The sequence below is a fragment of the Diprion similis genome, chromosome 9 (assembly GCF_021155765.1).
Source record: "Diprion similis isolate iyDipSimi1 chromosome 9, iyDipSimi1.1, whole genome shotgun sequence".
NCBI classification, from domain to species: Eukaryota; Metazoa; Arthropoda; class Insecta; order Hymenoptera; family Diprionidae; genus Diprion; species Diprion similis.
Genome location: NC_060113.1, coordinates 2,188,059 through 2,202,416, shown reverse-complemented (window position 1 = coordinate 2,202,416; position 14,358 = coordinate 2,188,059). Strand labels below are relative to the sequence as shown.

At 37.6% G+C, this 14,358-nt stretch overlaps 1 protein-coding gene across 1 annotated transcript; it reads right to left on the bottom strand.

The window, feature by feature from the left end:
* LOC124410400 (slit homolog 3 protein-like) lies at nucleotides 1-8,795 on the bottom strand. The gene is made up of 7 exons (XM_046888731.1): nucleotides 8,295-8,795; nucleotides 7,397-7,619; nucleotides 6,307-6,446; nucleotides 4,240-4,392; nucleotides 1,927-2,107; nucleotides 550-689; nucleotides 1-318 (listed from the first exon to the last, which is right to left on the bottom strand). The coding sequence occupies exons 1-7, from the start codon at nucleotides 8,665-8,667 to the stop codon at nucleotides 53-55; spliced, it is 1,476 nt and encodes a 491-aa protein (XP_046744687.1). The 5' UTR covers nucleotides 8,668-8,795; the 3' UTR covers nucleotides 1-52.
* Nucleotides 8,796-14,358: the final 5,563 nt, after the last annotated feature.

Below are 14,358 nucleotides of genomic sequence, written 5' to 3'. Positions count from 1 at the left end.
TAAATAAAGAAAATAAAACTTATTGAGGTTTGTTGATATTCTATTGTTTGTTCTAGAGCAGAATGACGAAGCTGACGGTGATGATGAACTGAAGACCGACAAGTTTTACCGCCAGGTTACCGGAGGATGATTTTTCCTCAGCTTTCGGCTGGCATCCGATTTTATCCAAGGGAAGATTCTGTACCGAGTATTCCCTGTGCTCGTTTTCTATCATGCAGACGGTCCTCTTCTTCGTCATCACCTCGTCGTCCTTGTCGCGGAGACTTTTCAACCAGTTTGAGTACCACTGAAGCTCGCAATCGCAGATCAGCGGATTGTCTGAAAACGATGATCAAGGTTTTGTGAGTATCGTTAGAAAATCGACAAAATTTTTATCAATTTTTGAGTAAACAGATTCGACGGATGAATTTTCTTCGATTTAGATATCGATAAAATTCAATGTAGAGAAATGAAATCGGGAATGGTTTTTTTTTTTTTTTTTTTTTTTTTTTTTTGAAACTCTATTTTTTATTTCTTTATGCATTTACTTATTCATTTCAAACTTATTACCGGTCAAGTCGATCACTTGCAGAGTGTCGGTGACTGTTTCCATCACCTCTTCCGGCACGTGGGTCAATTTGTTGTTTTGCAAATTAAGCGTTTCCAGGGAATTAAAATTCTCGAATATCATCGGCGGCAGAGTCTTGATTCTGAAACATATTTTCCCATATTTTCCATTAACTGAGAAAATTTTCGGTTTTGTTGCATTTTAGAAGAGAAGACAAGAGAAGAAAAAAAAAAAAAAAAAATCAATCATCAATACTCGATTTTCCCATTTACAAAAATTAAACTAATTTTTTTTTTTCATTTCTCAATCGACATTGCTGCGTTTCTTTCTTGTGAAGGACTGAAAAATGATTTGGGAAAAAAAAAAAAAGAAAAAAAAAATTGAGGCAAATATTTCTCCGGATGTAAAATCTAACTTCCGCCAGGATTATTATATTTATTCATTCGTAAGGGACAAGAAAAAAAAAAAAAAAAAAAAAAAAAAATTATCATTTCATATGGAAAATTGCCGCGTACGAAACGTGCAACGTTAAACACTTGCGGCTCTGAATACAACCAACAACCGATGGGATTTTCCCACGTGGATTTGAAAATTACAGGGATGGGAACAAGGGATACACCCTCAGGGTCGTTTTCGGGAGCGAAGATGGCTGCGGAAATTCGCAGATGGTCCGACGGAGGGGAATAAAGTCGGTGTATATACTGTCCCAAGAAGTTTCGTCATTAATTCGTTAAACTACGTCCCCGGAGTGTCGTTATACGTATATTTCTCGCGGTTGATAACGTCTCTGCAATCCGGCTCGATGGGGTTTTAACTCCGGACTGTACATGTAATACAGATATAACGCGAGAAAACCGCTTTCATTTTTTTCCTCCCTTAAGAGTTAGGGTCGTAATTTCTTCTCGTATTTGACGCCAAGTTTTACCCCCTCCCCCCCCCCCGCCCCCCCGCCCGCCCCTAAATGTCACGAAAGTAAAAACTCACCAGCCGTTACAACACCGTCCAATCTCAATAACAATAATAATAATGATTATGGTTATGACGAGAAAAAAAATGAAAAGGAACCGAGAAGAAACTTCTAGCTTGAAACATGTTTCAAACCAACGCGTTACGTAAAAGACAATAAGATCATTTGTATATTAGAAATGAAAATATTTCATCTTGTGAAAATTTTCATTATCTCTGTTAAATTGTCTTTTTTAACTCGTGTTTATTCATCTGGTTCTTCGCTTGGCTTTTTTTTTTTTTTTTTTTTACGGGCTTTTGAAGTTGAGAAACTTACGATTAAACGAGAGGGAAAAAAATGAAGGGAGGATTTTGGTTGTTTAATAATTAATGAGTATGAAAGTAGTATTAGGGTGTAAAGTGAATGTGATTACAAATTTTTTTGAAGATTTAGGAAGGTTATCGAGTCCCCGTAACCGGCGAATGCGTCCTCCGGTAAAACGGTGATGTTGTTGACCCGTAAATCCAAGTGACGCAAGCAGTGAAGTCTTCTTAACGCGTCGCTTGGTACCATGTGAAGCTTATTGTCCGCCAGTCGGAGGTACTGGAGTGCGTCTGCAATAACGCGAAAACGTACAAATTATATATATATATATACATTTATTTTCATTTTTAATACATATAAAATATATGAATATACATGTACGTAAGGGAGGTTGGGAAATGACGACGACCCCCCCCCACCCACCCTTAAGTCGGTTATTACTTTTTGTGGTTTTTTATTATCAAATTAATTCATTTTTCTTCTACTTTGAACAAATTCACTGAAATTTTACCAAAACTCTGAAGAAATAATGTTTTTTTTTCTTTTTACTAGGGTACGACAGCCCTCCTATAATAAAATGTTGAAAAAGAAATTTTTACGAGAACATGAAATTAACGATAATTTGACGAAAAACAAAATATTGTTTTTTTTGGGTTTTTTTTTTTTTATTTATGCTTTGCTTTGAAAGATTTTTAAACACGCGTTGAACGATCACTTTGTCGAAATAAATTCTGTCAATTTATTCGGTTGGAATAAAATTCTATTTAACAATCTAGCGTGGATAAAAATTGTCTAACTTTCATTTATGTAAAATTTTTTGAAGCTCGTACGAAATTGTTGCGAAGATCTGTGCTTCTGAAAAAAGCTACGAGCTTAGAAAAGTTTTTTTTTTTTTTCTCCATTCACATAACATTTCTTCCCGATCAAGTTTAACGTCAAAAGTTTATCGTATTTAAAATTTATTTATAAACTTTTTATGTGAAATTCTAATCGACTTAATTTCTTGCTTAAAATCTACGAAATCGATTTTAAAATTTGAGCTTCTTTTTTTGCTATAATCTTTGCATTACCTGTTTTTTTTTTTTTCCCCCTTCTCCCTTCTTTTCAACCGCCTATTACACGCGATCCGATTATCGGACTTTGCACTTTGCTAGAGTTGCGTGCACTGCTCGGGACAATAATTAACATATTGTTTGTTTTTATTGTTTCTTATAGAAACAGGTTCACATATCTTATCCGCGAGTGTTGAAATTTTCTGACAACAAAACTGAGATATCTACTCTGGTTATAAAATTACTAAACAAGTGTACGATTTTTTCACATTCGCGAATTTCAAGATTTCCAACGACGACGTTTTGTTATTTCTCTAAAGGTTTGTTTCGCTGACACTCGTTATATATATATATATATACACGATATTTCGAGTTATTATTCGTTTAATTTATTCCACTTATTATTTCTCCCCAACGGCAATGGAAACTCATTTCGACCTTTATTTTCCACCTAATTGCCTCGCGTTCTATAGAGGCTGGACATTAATATGTTAATGAAGAAAACCCTTGCGTCCATAACGGTGAAGAAGAAAAAAAAAAAATGTATATAGATATATATAGATACACACACATGCGTATATAGGTATGCATAAACATGAACGCATTAGAGAACTCATTTGCTTAGAAGGAAAATTTTATTTCTCCTTAGTATAACGGAATTTTATCAAACCGGAGAACGATTGTTTATGCAATAAATTTTAAAGCCTTTTTTTTTTGAAGTCGAATTTTGAGCGCGGTTCTTTTTGAGTCGATGGAACGGAGATCAGTGATCGCTAATGAAGCATAAAATTTTCAAAACGAGGTTCAAGCTTGAGCCTGACAACTCGCTGATACTTTTCTGTAATACTTAAAGCCTCGTGGTTGAAATGCGAGGCGAGAGAAACGCCTGGAATGAAAAGCTCAGTTTGAAATACGAGATCCACTCTATTCTGGCGGGCTTATGTACTAAATTGTTTCATATTTCATTCAAAGCGAACGAACTTTGGCCAGACTGTACAGACGGTGAATGGCCGAAGGCAGAAGAAGGGAGGAAAGTAATATTGCTTATTCGTATTTATGTTCGCAACTTGTAGACGCTGGGCGTTCGTTCGTCGTCTGGGAAGAGGAATCGTTACGTGAAATATTTAATTCTAAGTAAAAATTTCTCCACTGAAAGAAAAAAATCAAATTTAAGATCTATCTGTCTAAAAAAAAACAAAAAAAAAAAAAACAAATGTTTAATTGATTCAAGTAAATTTTATATTTATTTTTCAGAAATAAACGAAGGATCGAATTTAATCAATATTTTCTCATATCGATTTCTTTTCTCCAGATCATTTCGTTCCCAATGGGTATTACGGAGTCGGTAATTATAATGAGAATGAACTCACCCTCGAGACCGATGAACGCATCCGGATCTATGTGGGTAATTTTGTTACCGTCAAGTTCCAGAGAGTTTAGTTGAGTCAGGTGGGAAAAGACGCCAGCTGGTACTACTTGCAGCTTGTTATGAGCGAGTCCCAATGAGTCGAGGCTCTTCAATCCTGCATCGAAAAGCGAAAAATTGAATGGAAAATTATTCGCAGGGAATGAAGTTTGAAGGAAATTATGTGGTTAATGCACAATTCGTTCGAAAATATCTTCACTCGATCGTTAAAGATGTTTTCTATTCATCCCTTTTCTTTTTTCAAAAACCAGTGATTATTGTAGTCATCTGATCGTGAAATTTTAGTGCAAAAAATTTATTTTATTGTGTCAATTTTACCACCGAACTTTTCGAACAAAAGTAGAAGAAGGAAAAATCAACGAAACACAACAAAAAAAAAAAAAAAAAAAAAACGGGGCAACTGGATACTTTTTGCTAAGCACGTTTTGCACTTTCGGCACTTTTTTTAAATGCCGCAACTTTCCTTTCACAGCTTTCAGCGCCTGAAAGTATCTAAACTAGACTAGACTAGACGCCTTAGGACGCCTAGATGCAGAGCAATGAACCTAAAGAACCGTTGCAGTTGCACTTTTTTCGCTGTGTATTACAGAAAGTTGCGAATTCTCTGTCAATTTTTGAATTTAAAAAATATTGCAATATATAATAAAAAATAACAATTTTTCAAGGTATAGCAAAGTCGATGACTACACGTTGAATCGATCGTTTTAGCAGCAGGTAAATGCGATCAGATTTGCACAAGAAGGAAACAACTACTCGGTGAGCAAAATTGCAAATTTCTGGCTGCAGGGAAAAGTCGACTCTTGTTATAAAAATTCTACGGAAATTTACTCCGGTCTTAGCATTTCCAGTTTATCGGTTGCCATCGCGATCGTTTTTTCCTCGACCGTGCTCACCAATACACGAAGAAAACATCCCTCTCATGAATACCGCGATACTGAACGAGAGTAAACAATGCCGTTCACCCTGTCGGCTGGATATCCGAAAGCTCACCCAACAACTTGGGAAATTCACCGCTCCTGGGAATTCACTCGGAGCAAGATTCCCCCCCCTCCCCCCCCCCCCCCATCGCCCCTCCCTCCGGCTTTTTCTTATTTCTTTTCGTTTTCCCTCTTCTTCAATCAGCCTTTCCGAAACGTGAAACCCCCTCACCTTATACCATGTGTATAATATTTCGGTGCTCGAAGTGTATTATATAATTAGGGTGGCGCAAAAAAACCGACTATTTTTTTTTTTTTTTTTGAATCCCGTGTGACAAAATGTTAGTTTTCGTTGTTTTAAGAGCCCACTCCAAAGGACAGTTGAAAAAAAAAATTTTAAGAGGTCGCTCCACATTTTTTAAAACGTCTGAAATCGTGAAAAATCGATTGTTTTTATTTTCAATTTTTTTTCTCGTTACGGTATAATTTTATAGACAAAAAAAAAAAAAAAAAAAAATAAGTTTCCGAAAGTTTCAGTTCAAAATTTGAATTTCGAAAGGTCGCTCATAATTTTTTTTTCAATTTTTTTTGGTGCATTTCTTTAGATCTTTTCGAGCGACCTTTTAATATTCATATTAAAATTTCATACATTTTTTTTTTCTTTAATTTAGTAAGAAAGAATCGATAACAATACACCACGACATGAATTAAAAATCAATGAAAATACTGAAAATATAATGTTTTTAATTTAATTTTTTGACGATTTTTGACATTTTTTAAAATTTGGAGTGACCTATTAAATTTTTTTTTTTTTTTCTGAGGTGTTCTTTGTAGTGGGCTCTTAAAACATCAAAAACTAACATTTTGTCATGGGAGAGTCAAGAAAGAAAATAGTCGGTTTTTTTGCGTCACCCCAACATACAGTCAGATGTGAGAAATGAAGCGAGTAAACGAGAATTAAAACTAAGAAAGAAGAGAAAAGTTCACAATTTGAGTAAAGAAATTTTTTTCAATTTGTAGTATAAAATAGCAACACAATAATTTGTTGCTTTTTTTTTTTTTTTTTTTTTTTTTTTTTTTTTCTACACACTCACCGGCGAAGTCTCCCTTCTTAATGGTGCTTATCCTGTTCTCCTGCATCTCCAGCTTCTTCAGCATCTCCAAAGAGGACAAAGCCGAGGTTGGCACCGAGTTCAGTTCGTTTCCGCCTAAATTCAAGCGCTTCAATTTCCGACTGAAATCAAAGTCGACGTTGCGTCCATTATAACGTGGGAGAAAAAATATGGAGAACTCGGTGCGTTCGTTTTTTCCGCAAGGATAATCTGGTAATGGATTATCGAATTTCGTATAACGATAAAAAGAGAAAAGTTGAACCCTTATCAACCGTTGTCACAAAAAAAAAAAAGAAAAAAAAAAAAAGAAAAGGTAAAAGTTCCTTTGGAAGACGCGAAAGAATAACGAGGTTCGCGGTGAAACGAATCGGCTGCTTGAGTCTCGACTGACACGTCAAGGTAGGTCCGTGGATCGAGAGGATTGGATCTCTGGATCCGACGAGATCTATCAGCCTAGCAAAAGCAGCGGTGACAGAAACATTGGGAACGCGACGTGGCGTAATTGGAGACTCTAATTGAAGCCTGGGGATTAGGTGACGTTACAAAATATATGTATACCCTATATGTATAACCGGGCACAGTTTAGATTTGCTAAACACGTATATCGCCGTCGATTTAATCCCCTCGAGCGTGCTTTGCATAAACATTCGATCCGGCCCTCTCGATGCACGCGCTATTCGATCCTGAAGTTAACTTTTCAACTTTTATAATTATTATTATACACTGAGAAAGGTTTTTTTTTGTGGAATATGCATCGTTAGAGTGAGTATTTCAATGTTGAAGTTGAAGTTGAAGTTGAAGTTACTGTTTATAGTACAATTATGAGTTGTTTGATATGGTCGTTTGGTGTGGTGTTTTTTTTTTTTTTTTTTTTTTAACTTCAACGAGAGCTTGAAATCAATTTATTGAAGCAAAGATAAAAATTTTTAGACTTTCCAAATTCATCTATACGACTAATTTTGATTTCGTAATCATATAAGAAAGGAACGATTTTTGGTAGAAGTAGAAATTTTTCTCAGTTTAGGTACGTCTTCCACCCCTGATTGAAAAATAACATCCCTCGTCTACTCACTTATCGACACCCTTAAAGGCCTCGGCGTCGATAACTGATATCTTGTTTTCGTAGAGGGTAAGGATTTCCAGGGTGTCAAGTCCCTCGAAGGCCCGCGCGTGGATCGCGCTTATCTTGTTGTAGTTTAGGTTCAGTATCAGAAGGTGATGCAGAGTCTTCAACGCCGCCGGCGGTACCAAGAGCAACGAATTCTGCGACAAGTCCAGCTGGGTGAGTCCTTTTCCTGCGGGATTAAACGGGACCAAAGCTCGTTAAGTAACCCGCTTCTTCTCTTTCACAGGAATAAATCGTCAAGTTCTAAATGTCGCGCGAACTTCGGACTTTACAGTCCTTCTCGGTGCTAAAAAAAAAAACAAAAAAAAAACAAAAAAAACCGGGCAACATAAAACCCGGCCACAAAGACACTCGTCAAATGTTATGGGTACCTACGAGGATGCGATGGTCGTTCAACGTCCCCGAGAATCCGCGTCTCTACTTCCAATTGCCGTAACAAAACTCACCTTTTTTTGTAGCGTCTATATTCCAACAGGGAAATCAAGTCGTTGACGTCATCACTTTCACAAAAATTTTCCCTTACTTTGACGTTTTTTTTTTTTTTAAACTCTCTTCCCTTTTATTGTCTGCAGTTCTTCGTCGTTAAGGATCGATATCTTTAAAATGGACTTCGAATAGTGTGTAGAGCGATGAAAATAGCGTAAAAAAACTTCGATTTAGTAGGAATCGTTAATCTTACTCCAACGATTCTATGGTCCGTTCGAAGTCTATGATGCGAAACGTTAAAGGTCACGCTGATCTGTTCACGGAATCGTTTGTACCATTTCATTTCATACTCTTCCAACTTGGATAAGTAAGGATAACAGACAAAGTGCGATGATTCATCAAAATTTTAGCTACTCACCTATCGAGCTCAGGGATGACTCCTCGACGACGGCGAGGCTGCTGTTGTGAACGGTGAGATGGTGGATGTCAAGACCGAGGAACACGAAGCCCTGGAGCTTCGGCATGTTGTTGTGGCGAAGTTTTAGGTAGTAAATTATGGTGTTTGGCCTGCCTTTGAGTACCGACATCGCTTTGTTGATGTGGGTGAGGTCGGTAAACTCGCAGACGACGTCGAGCCCCTGCTTCTTAACAATGCACGAACACGGTGCGATCTCGCTCCTTGCTGGGCAGTTCTGGACTATCTGACCCAGGGTGGACCTCAGGTACAAGGATGTCACCATAAGCCATACCAGCCAGCACTTCTCCCCCTTTAATCTCGTCCAAGACGACATGTTACTCTCTCGCAATCTCTCTTCGACGCCGATATCGCTGCCAGCTTTTCTCACCCTCTGCTACTTTGACTCGTTACCCTTGATTCCCATCGTTTCGCTCCGCTATCCTACCTTCAATTACTCGCGATCTGAAATTATCCGAAAAAAGAGATAGAGGGAGAGATAAATGAAAAAAAAAAAAAAAAAACAGAATAACACAAAAAATATTTATTCTCTTGATTCACTTCACGACTTCTCACTTCCTGAACACGATCCGCGTTCACTACTGTTCCAACTACGACTACGAGGTGGTTTTATTGTTTCTATCGTGGACCGGACTTTCATGCCCAATTAAAATCGACACTCCACTTCGCAGTTGGACAACACCCACCAACGGCGACACTTGTTATTACTCCAGGTAAGGTAACCAGGAAACTGAAGGATCGATTCACCGGGTTCCTGACGGGGCAATTAACTGATCGGTTTCATGCACCGCGCGAATCGTTTCACCGAATCCACCACGTCACAAGGCTTCGAAGACGTTTTGACCGACTCACGAACAGCTCGATGATGCTCTTTGGGCTCGCGCTCTCCACTCGCATCATTGACTTGCTAATGGAACGCTTCCGGTTCGGGGGACATCAGATCCGAGGGGCTTATGGGAGCGGCAATTCCTAACCACGACGTAGAACGCGAATCAGAAGCGAGTCGCAATTTCGATTCGACAACCGAAATTTTGATTTTTATACCAAATTTCGCGATGCGAGTAATTCTATAATTCGGTGCAGGAAATAATTTGAACCCTGATCAAATTAATCATGTATCCGGATCTTTTATGCTTTAGTGAATTCGAACGCTACGAATTTACACAAATTTCCCAGATTTTACGTCGCCTTGAGTCGAGTCTCTGCTCGAATACCTTTGACCTGAATTAGGTTTAGGCATTAATTCTCGCAGCCCGGTATTGACAGTCGCGAGAAATTTAATCGCATTAGTCGACCCTCTTATTCACCTCATTGTGAACCATGTTTCAGAGACAACCGATGTTGGTATACCGTTCAGTCGGGTTTTAACCCTCATTTACAAGCATCTTAAGCGGGATTTGATCAGCATTAAAAACACAAATTCCGCAAATCCTATCTAATCAATTTTCCAATAAACGCTCGTTTCAATCTTGAAATTTGCTTTTTCATCTCTTTGATTCTCGCTCAGATAAAATTCATGCGAACAGAATCTCGATAATGTCTCTCAGATTATATAAGGGTGTGTCTCATCGATATCAGGAATTTTCTACCTAACAAAAAAAATTTTACGACGTTTACACTACTTTGAAAAATTTCTCTCACTCTACTAACTTGTAGATGCCTGTATTACCTATATTAGTACGCGACCCGAGACACGCGACGTCTCAATTTATTCCCCTGGTTCACCCCAATCTATTCGCAATTACTGTCGTCTGCTAAGCTTTTGGAGAAAATTTCTCCGAGGAATTTCTATACAGTCAGTAAAAAAAAAAAAAAAAAAAAAAAAAAAAAAATAAACCATAAACCGAAGCATGCGTGAAGAATTTTAATATATTCCAATAAGACGCTTCTATTTTCGTTCGTCTCATTTCTCATTTGACTTTTCTTCATTTTGCACGTATTAAAGAAATATCCAATTACAAGTGGTGAGACACGTTTCTAAGCTCGGAGAAATTCACTCGTGTCACCGGAAGTTCTGCTAACAACTCGCGGAATTTCCTTATTCCCTTGCGAAATCGCATTTCGCCGAATGTACGTGATAATTGGAGTTCCGAACTGTTGCGAATTCGCAATTGACATATAGTTTTAAGAGTGCGGTTCGGCTTGATGACATTCAATGTTAGTTTAGTCTACTTAAAATCGACTGCGTTTATATTGTTCGACAAGTGGAATTGTCGCTAAAATAAGCTCTTTGAAGAGAGTAGCGTGCGGTGAATCGAATCCTGGAGAAATGCATTCGTGGCTACAGATTGAATTTCGATATTCTCGTTGACTTTCTTCCTGGAGCAGGACAATTTGCAGGACATACTGGTGCCGTGGATTTTTTTTATTCACATTTATCTTATTCCCTCGAGAGAGTGTAATAACGAAGAAAGCTCGACGAGCAAAGAAGAAAATGTAGCGAAGTCCTTTGATTTTTGAAACGAGGAGAAAAGTAGCTCCGACATTCATCGATGCGGAAAGTAGAACCGATGATTCAATTTATCATTTATTCCAGATGCTTTTTATATTCCCCCATTACTCCCAGGGGACTTTTGCAGAACCGATGGCCGTATTTTTATGTGCGTCAAAAATCGTGAAGGATAAAATTGAATAAGCCCAGTTCAAAGTACTCGGGAGTGAATTCCGGATCGCCTGTTTTATGGGATCAAGCGAGGTCCTTTGTCCACGGATAAAAACCGCTCGCCTTGAGGTTCGCAGGAATTTTTAGTGCCTCTCTGACCTGATATTTTCTTCATAAAGCAGTTTGAACGACGAAAATTTTCTCCAATATCGAAACCGCAACGTTATATGTGTAGTTAACATCCACCGCAATTATTTAGGTATAGAAGAAAACTACTTTTTCTCGCTCCGCTGATTGTATTCGAAGGGTCGAAAACGTGGTTCTTAAGAGATTCCGCTGCAAGCTTAAACAAGTTACCGAACAATCACTACAGGAAACTCTAAGCCTCTTTCAGAGAATTTTCCGCTCCAATCAGAGAACTTTCCTATGTATTTTCTTCGCCTCTTATTTTTTCCGCAGATTATCCCCATCGCCTTTAATTTCTACTTGGTAAATCGAATTTCTTCGAATTAATCGCAGCATTTATTCGGTCAATCGATCGGAGCCAAGATACTCGCTGTTTACGTTGGCACGCGTTTCCGGTCCTCGCAAATTCCCCTCGTCTATTGACTCTGACTTCCGTTTTCTCTAGAAAGAAAAAGAAGAAGAAAAAAAAAAAACTGCAGGTCGTGTTAAGACCATCTCTATAGTCCAGGTAGTCGTTAATGCAACAGCAAAAGCCAAAGCAATCTGATAAGATTTTGGCAAATACAATTTTTTTATCGATTAAAAATTGGCGATCACTATCCAAAGTTTTTTTAGTTTTAATTAAATACTTGGTCTCGGAATCTGGTATGAAAAAATCTACACCATATTTCGAATTTTAATAAAATTTGAGATCGAGAAACATTATTTTCGAAATCTAGTTCTATTTTCAATTTGCTTTGTCACACTTGCCTAAATTTTTTTACACAGCATATTTTATCTAAATTTGCATCGAACTTTTTACATCGAGGTTCGGAATTTCAGTCAATTTTTCCACTTGGTGAATGAATTCTAATTGGCCAGTCTATTTTATTGAAGGATAAAAATCTCATTACGTTGAATATATATTTCCTTTGAATCGGAGATATTGCGTAAAATCCCCCCCCCCCCCCCTCCCCCTCCCCACAAAGAAAATATACCGTATTTGTATCTCGACGCCGTGGATCTGAAGAAAAGCTTTTTCTTTCCGACGTGAGCAGCTGTGCAGCAAAGATGCTGGCCGAGTTTTCTCGGCTTGGGGAAAGAGAAGTGAAGAATATCTTTACGCCTCGCGGCGTTGCTTCCGCGACGTGAACACGTTAAAATTAAGAATGAAGGGACCAACCTCGCAGCGACCCTCCAGATATGTATTATGCCTGTATTCACACCGCGATAAGAAAGAGAGTAATCTCTTTACCCGCATCACCGTCTCTCCTTTTGATGCTTTGCGTGAATTTTCTCCTCTTGAGACCATCAGCGATATTAAGGTCACGAGATACTCATACCTTTACCGACCGAGCAAACCAGCCTTTTTCGTCCTGCATTAAATAAACAAACGAACGAAAAGGGTTCAAATTTCGATGATGTATCGCTCTTTTGTAGCTAAATTCAGGGACGTGAGTAACTTTTCTGAATTTTTGTTCGTTTGCTTATGCAATATAGGAAGGAAAAAGTCGGTTTGCTCGGTCGGTAAAAGTAGGAATACTACGTGTCCTTAACAAACCGGACGTTATGTTTCACGCTGGGATTATTTCACCCTTATTTTATATTCGCAATCACATTTTTTATATGCCTGGGAGAAACTACGTACTTATAACAAAGTTAGAATATCAAATAATCGGGGTTTTATCTTCTATTAATAAATCGTAGACATTCTCAATTCTATTCGCTTCAATTTTCAGTAATAAATATATCTTTGATCTCCTACGTCGATGCTCTCGGTGAATGCATATCTATATAAATTCTCTTTACGTCTAGTTTATATATTTCTTCTAACACTCAGGGAGAAAAAATCTATTTTCGATTCACGTTTCATTTGAGTTTGAAAATTTTTTAATAACTTTCTTATTCATAGGTTACAAAATAGATCACTTTTCGCAAAAGCCTTTGCAATTCCTCTTTGTTTTTTCTTACCAACGGATCGCGGTCCAAACTTAACTCACGAAAAGTCATTACATACTCAATCAAAGTTTGTAATACTAAGGTAACCAAGACGCTTCAAAGGTAATCCAAAAAGGTCGAAGATCCTCCGAAGTAAAGTGGCTTATTTTCCTCAGATTGACTTTGAAAAAAGGGAAGGTACGAAGAGAAGAATAACAGATCTCACGCTGTGGTCTTCCACTAACTAACAAGCGAGATCCAGTTCTTACTGATTAAAAGGAACGCCTGACACTCCCTGGTGTAAACGGCACCCACGCATCTGTCACTCGAAGGTAGGACCCTAATTATGCAAAGCCTGGGGGTGCGTTTATTAAAGGGGCAGGGTTGAAGTTCCGAATTTGAAAAATTTCCAATTATTTGATGGGGAAATTTGAAGCAAAGAAGTCAAACTTTGAAGAAACAACAAAGTTTCGAAATCCAAGATTCGGGAAATTTAATTTTCGATGGAGGAAAATTCCGAGTTCGATTTTTTTACTTCAAGTTTCACCATAAAAAAATTCGGAATTCGGAACTTCAACCTCGCCTAAATTAGACCATTTTTCATTAAAAAAGCTTCAAACTTACTTCCTCAATTATCAATTAAAGCTCAGTTCCTTGGTCCTTTTCACTTGCTCACAACAAACATCCGATGTGTAAGGCACGTGAGGTGGCCAATATTTATTCTTTTTTCAAAAGAAGAAAAAAGTTTCACGACAATTCGTTCCGGAGTCTGCTGATAATTATTTAAAAAAAGTTTGAATGTTCTTTAGTCGATAGACATAATTTCCTCACTTTGATGCGATTCCTGAAGTAAAAACCTACGCGCGTGACTAAAAGTAATCCAACAAATCCTCCCACCTACTCACTGATTTTTTATTTTTTTTTAACTGAATAATCCACGTGTGTACATCAGAAACTCAAACTGAATACGATAAAATTCTGGTTCAATTTTTATACACTTACAAATATTGTTGAAATTAGAATAAAGCTGTATTTTCTGGTTGTGGCAAGATCAAATCTCTGTTTATTACGAGTAACCATAATAAAAAAGAATATTAAATAGTAAAATTCGTTTTTTATCCAAAACTGTATCCTTTTTCGTAGCTGGTGTAACTGAAAATTCTTTTCGGTTCACAGTGAGCAAATGACTCCGCTTGAGGTTGCCTCGTTGCTTCTGATTTCACGAGATTCGAGTCTTCTGATGAGACAAAGGAAAATGGAATTTCGTCAGGTGAATCTAACAAAGTGAAGAAACGCGGAACG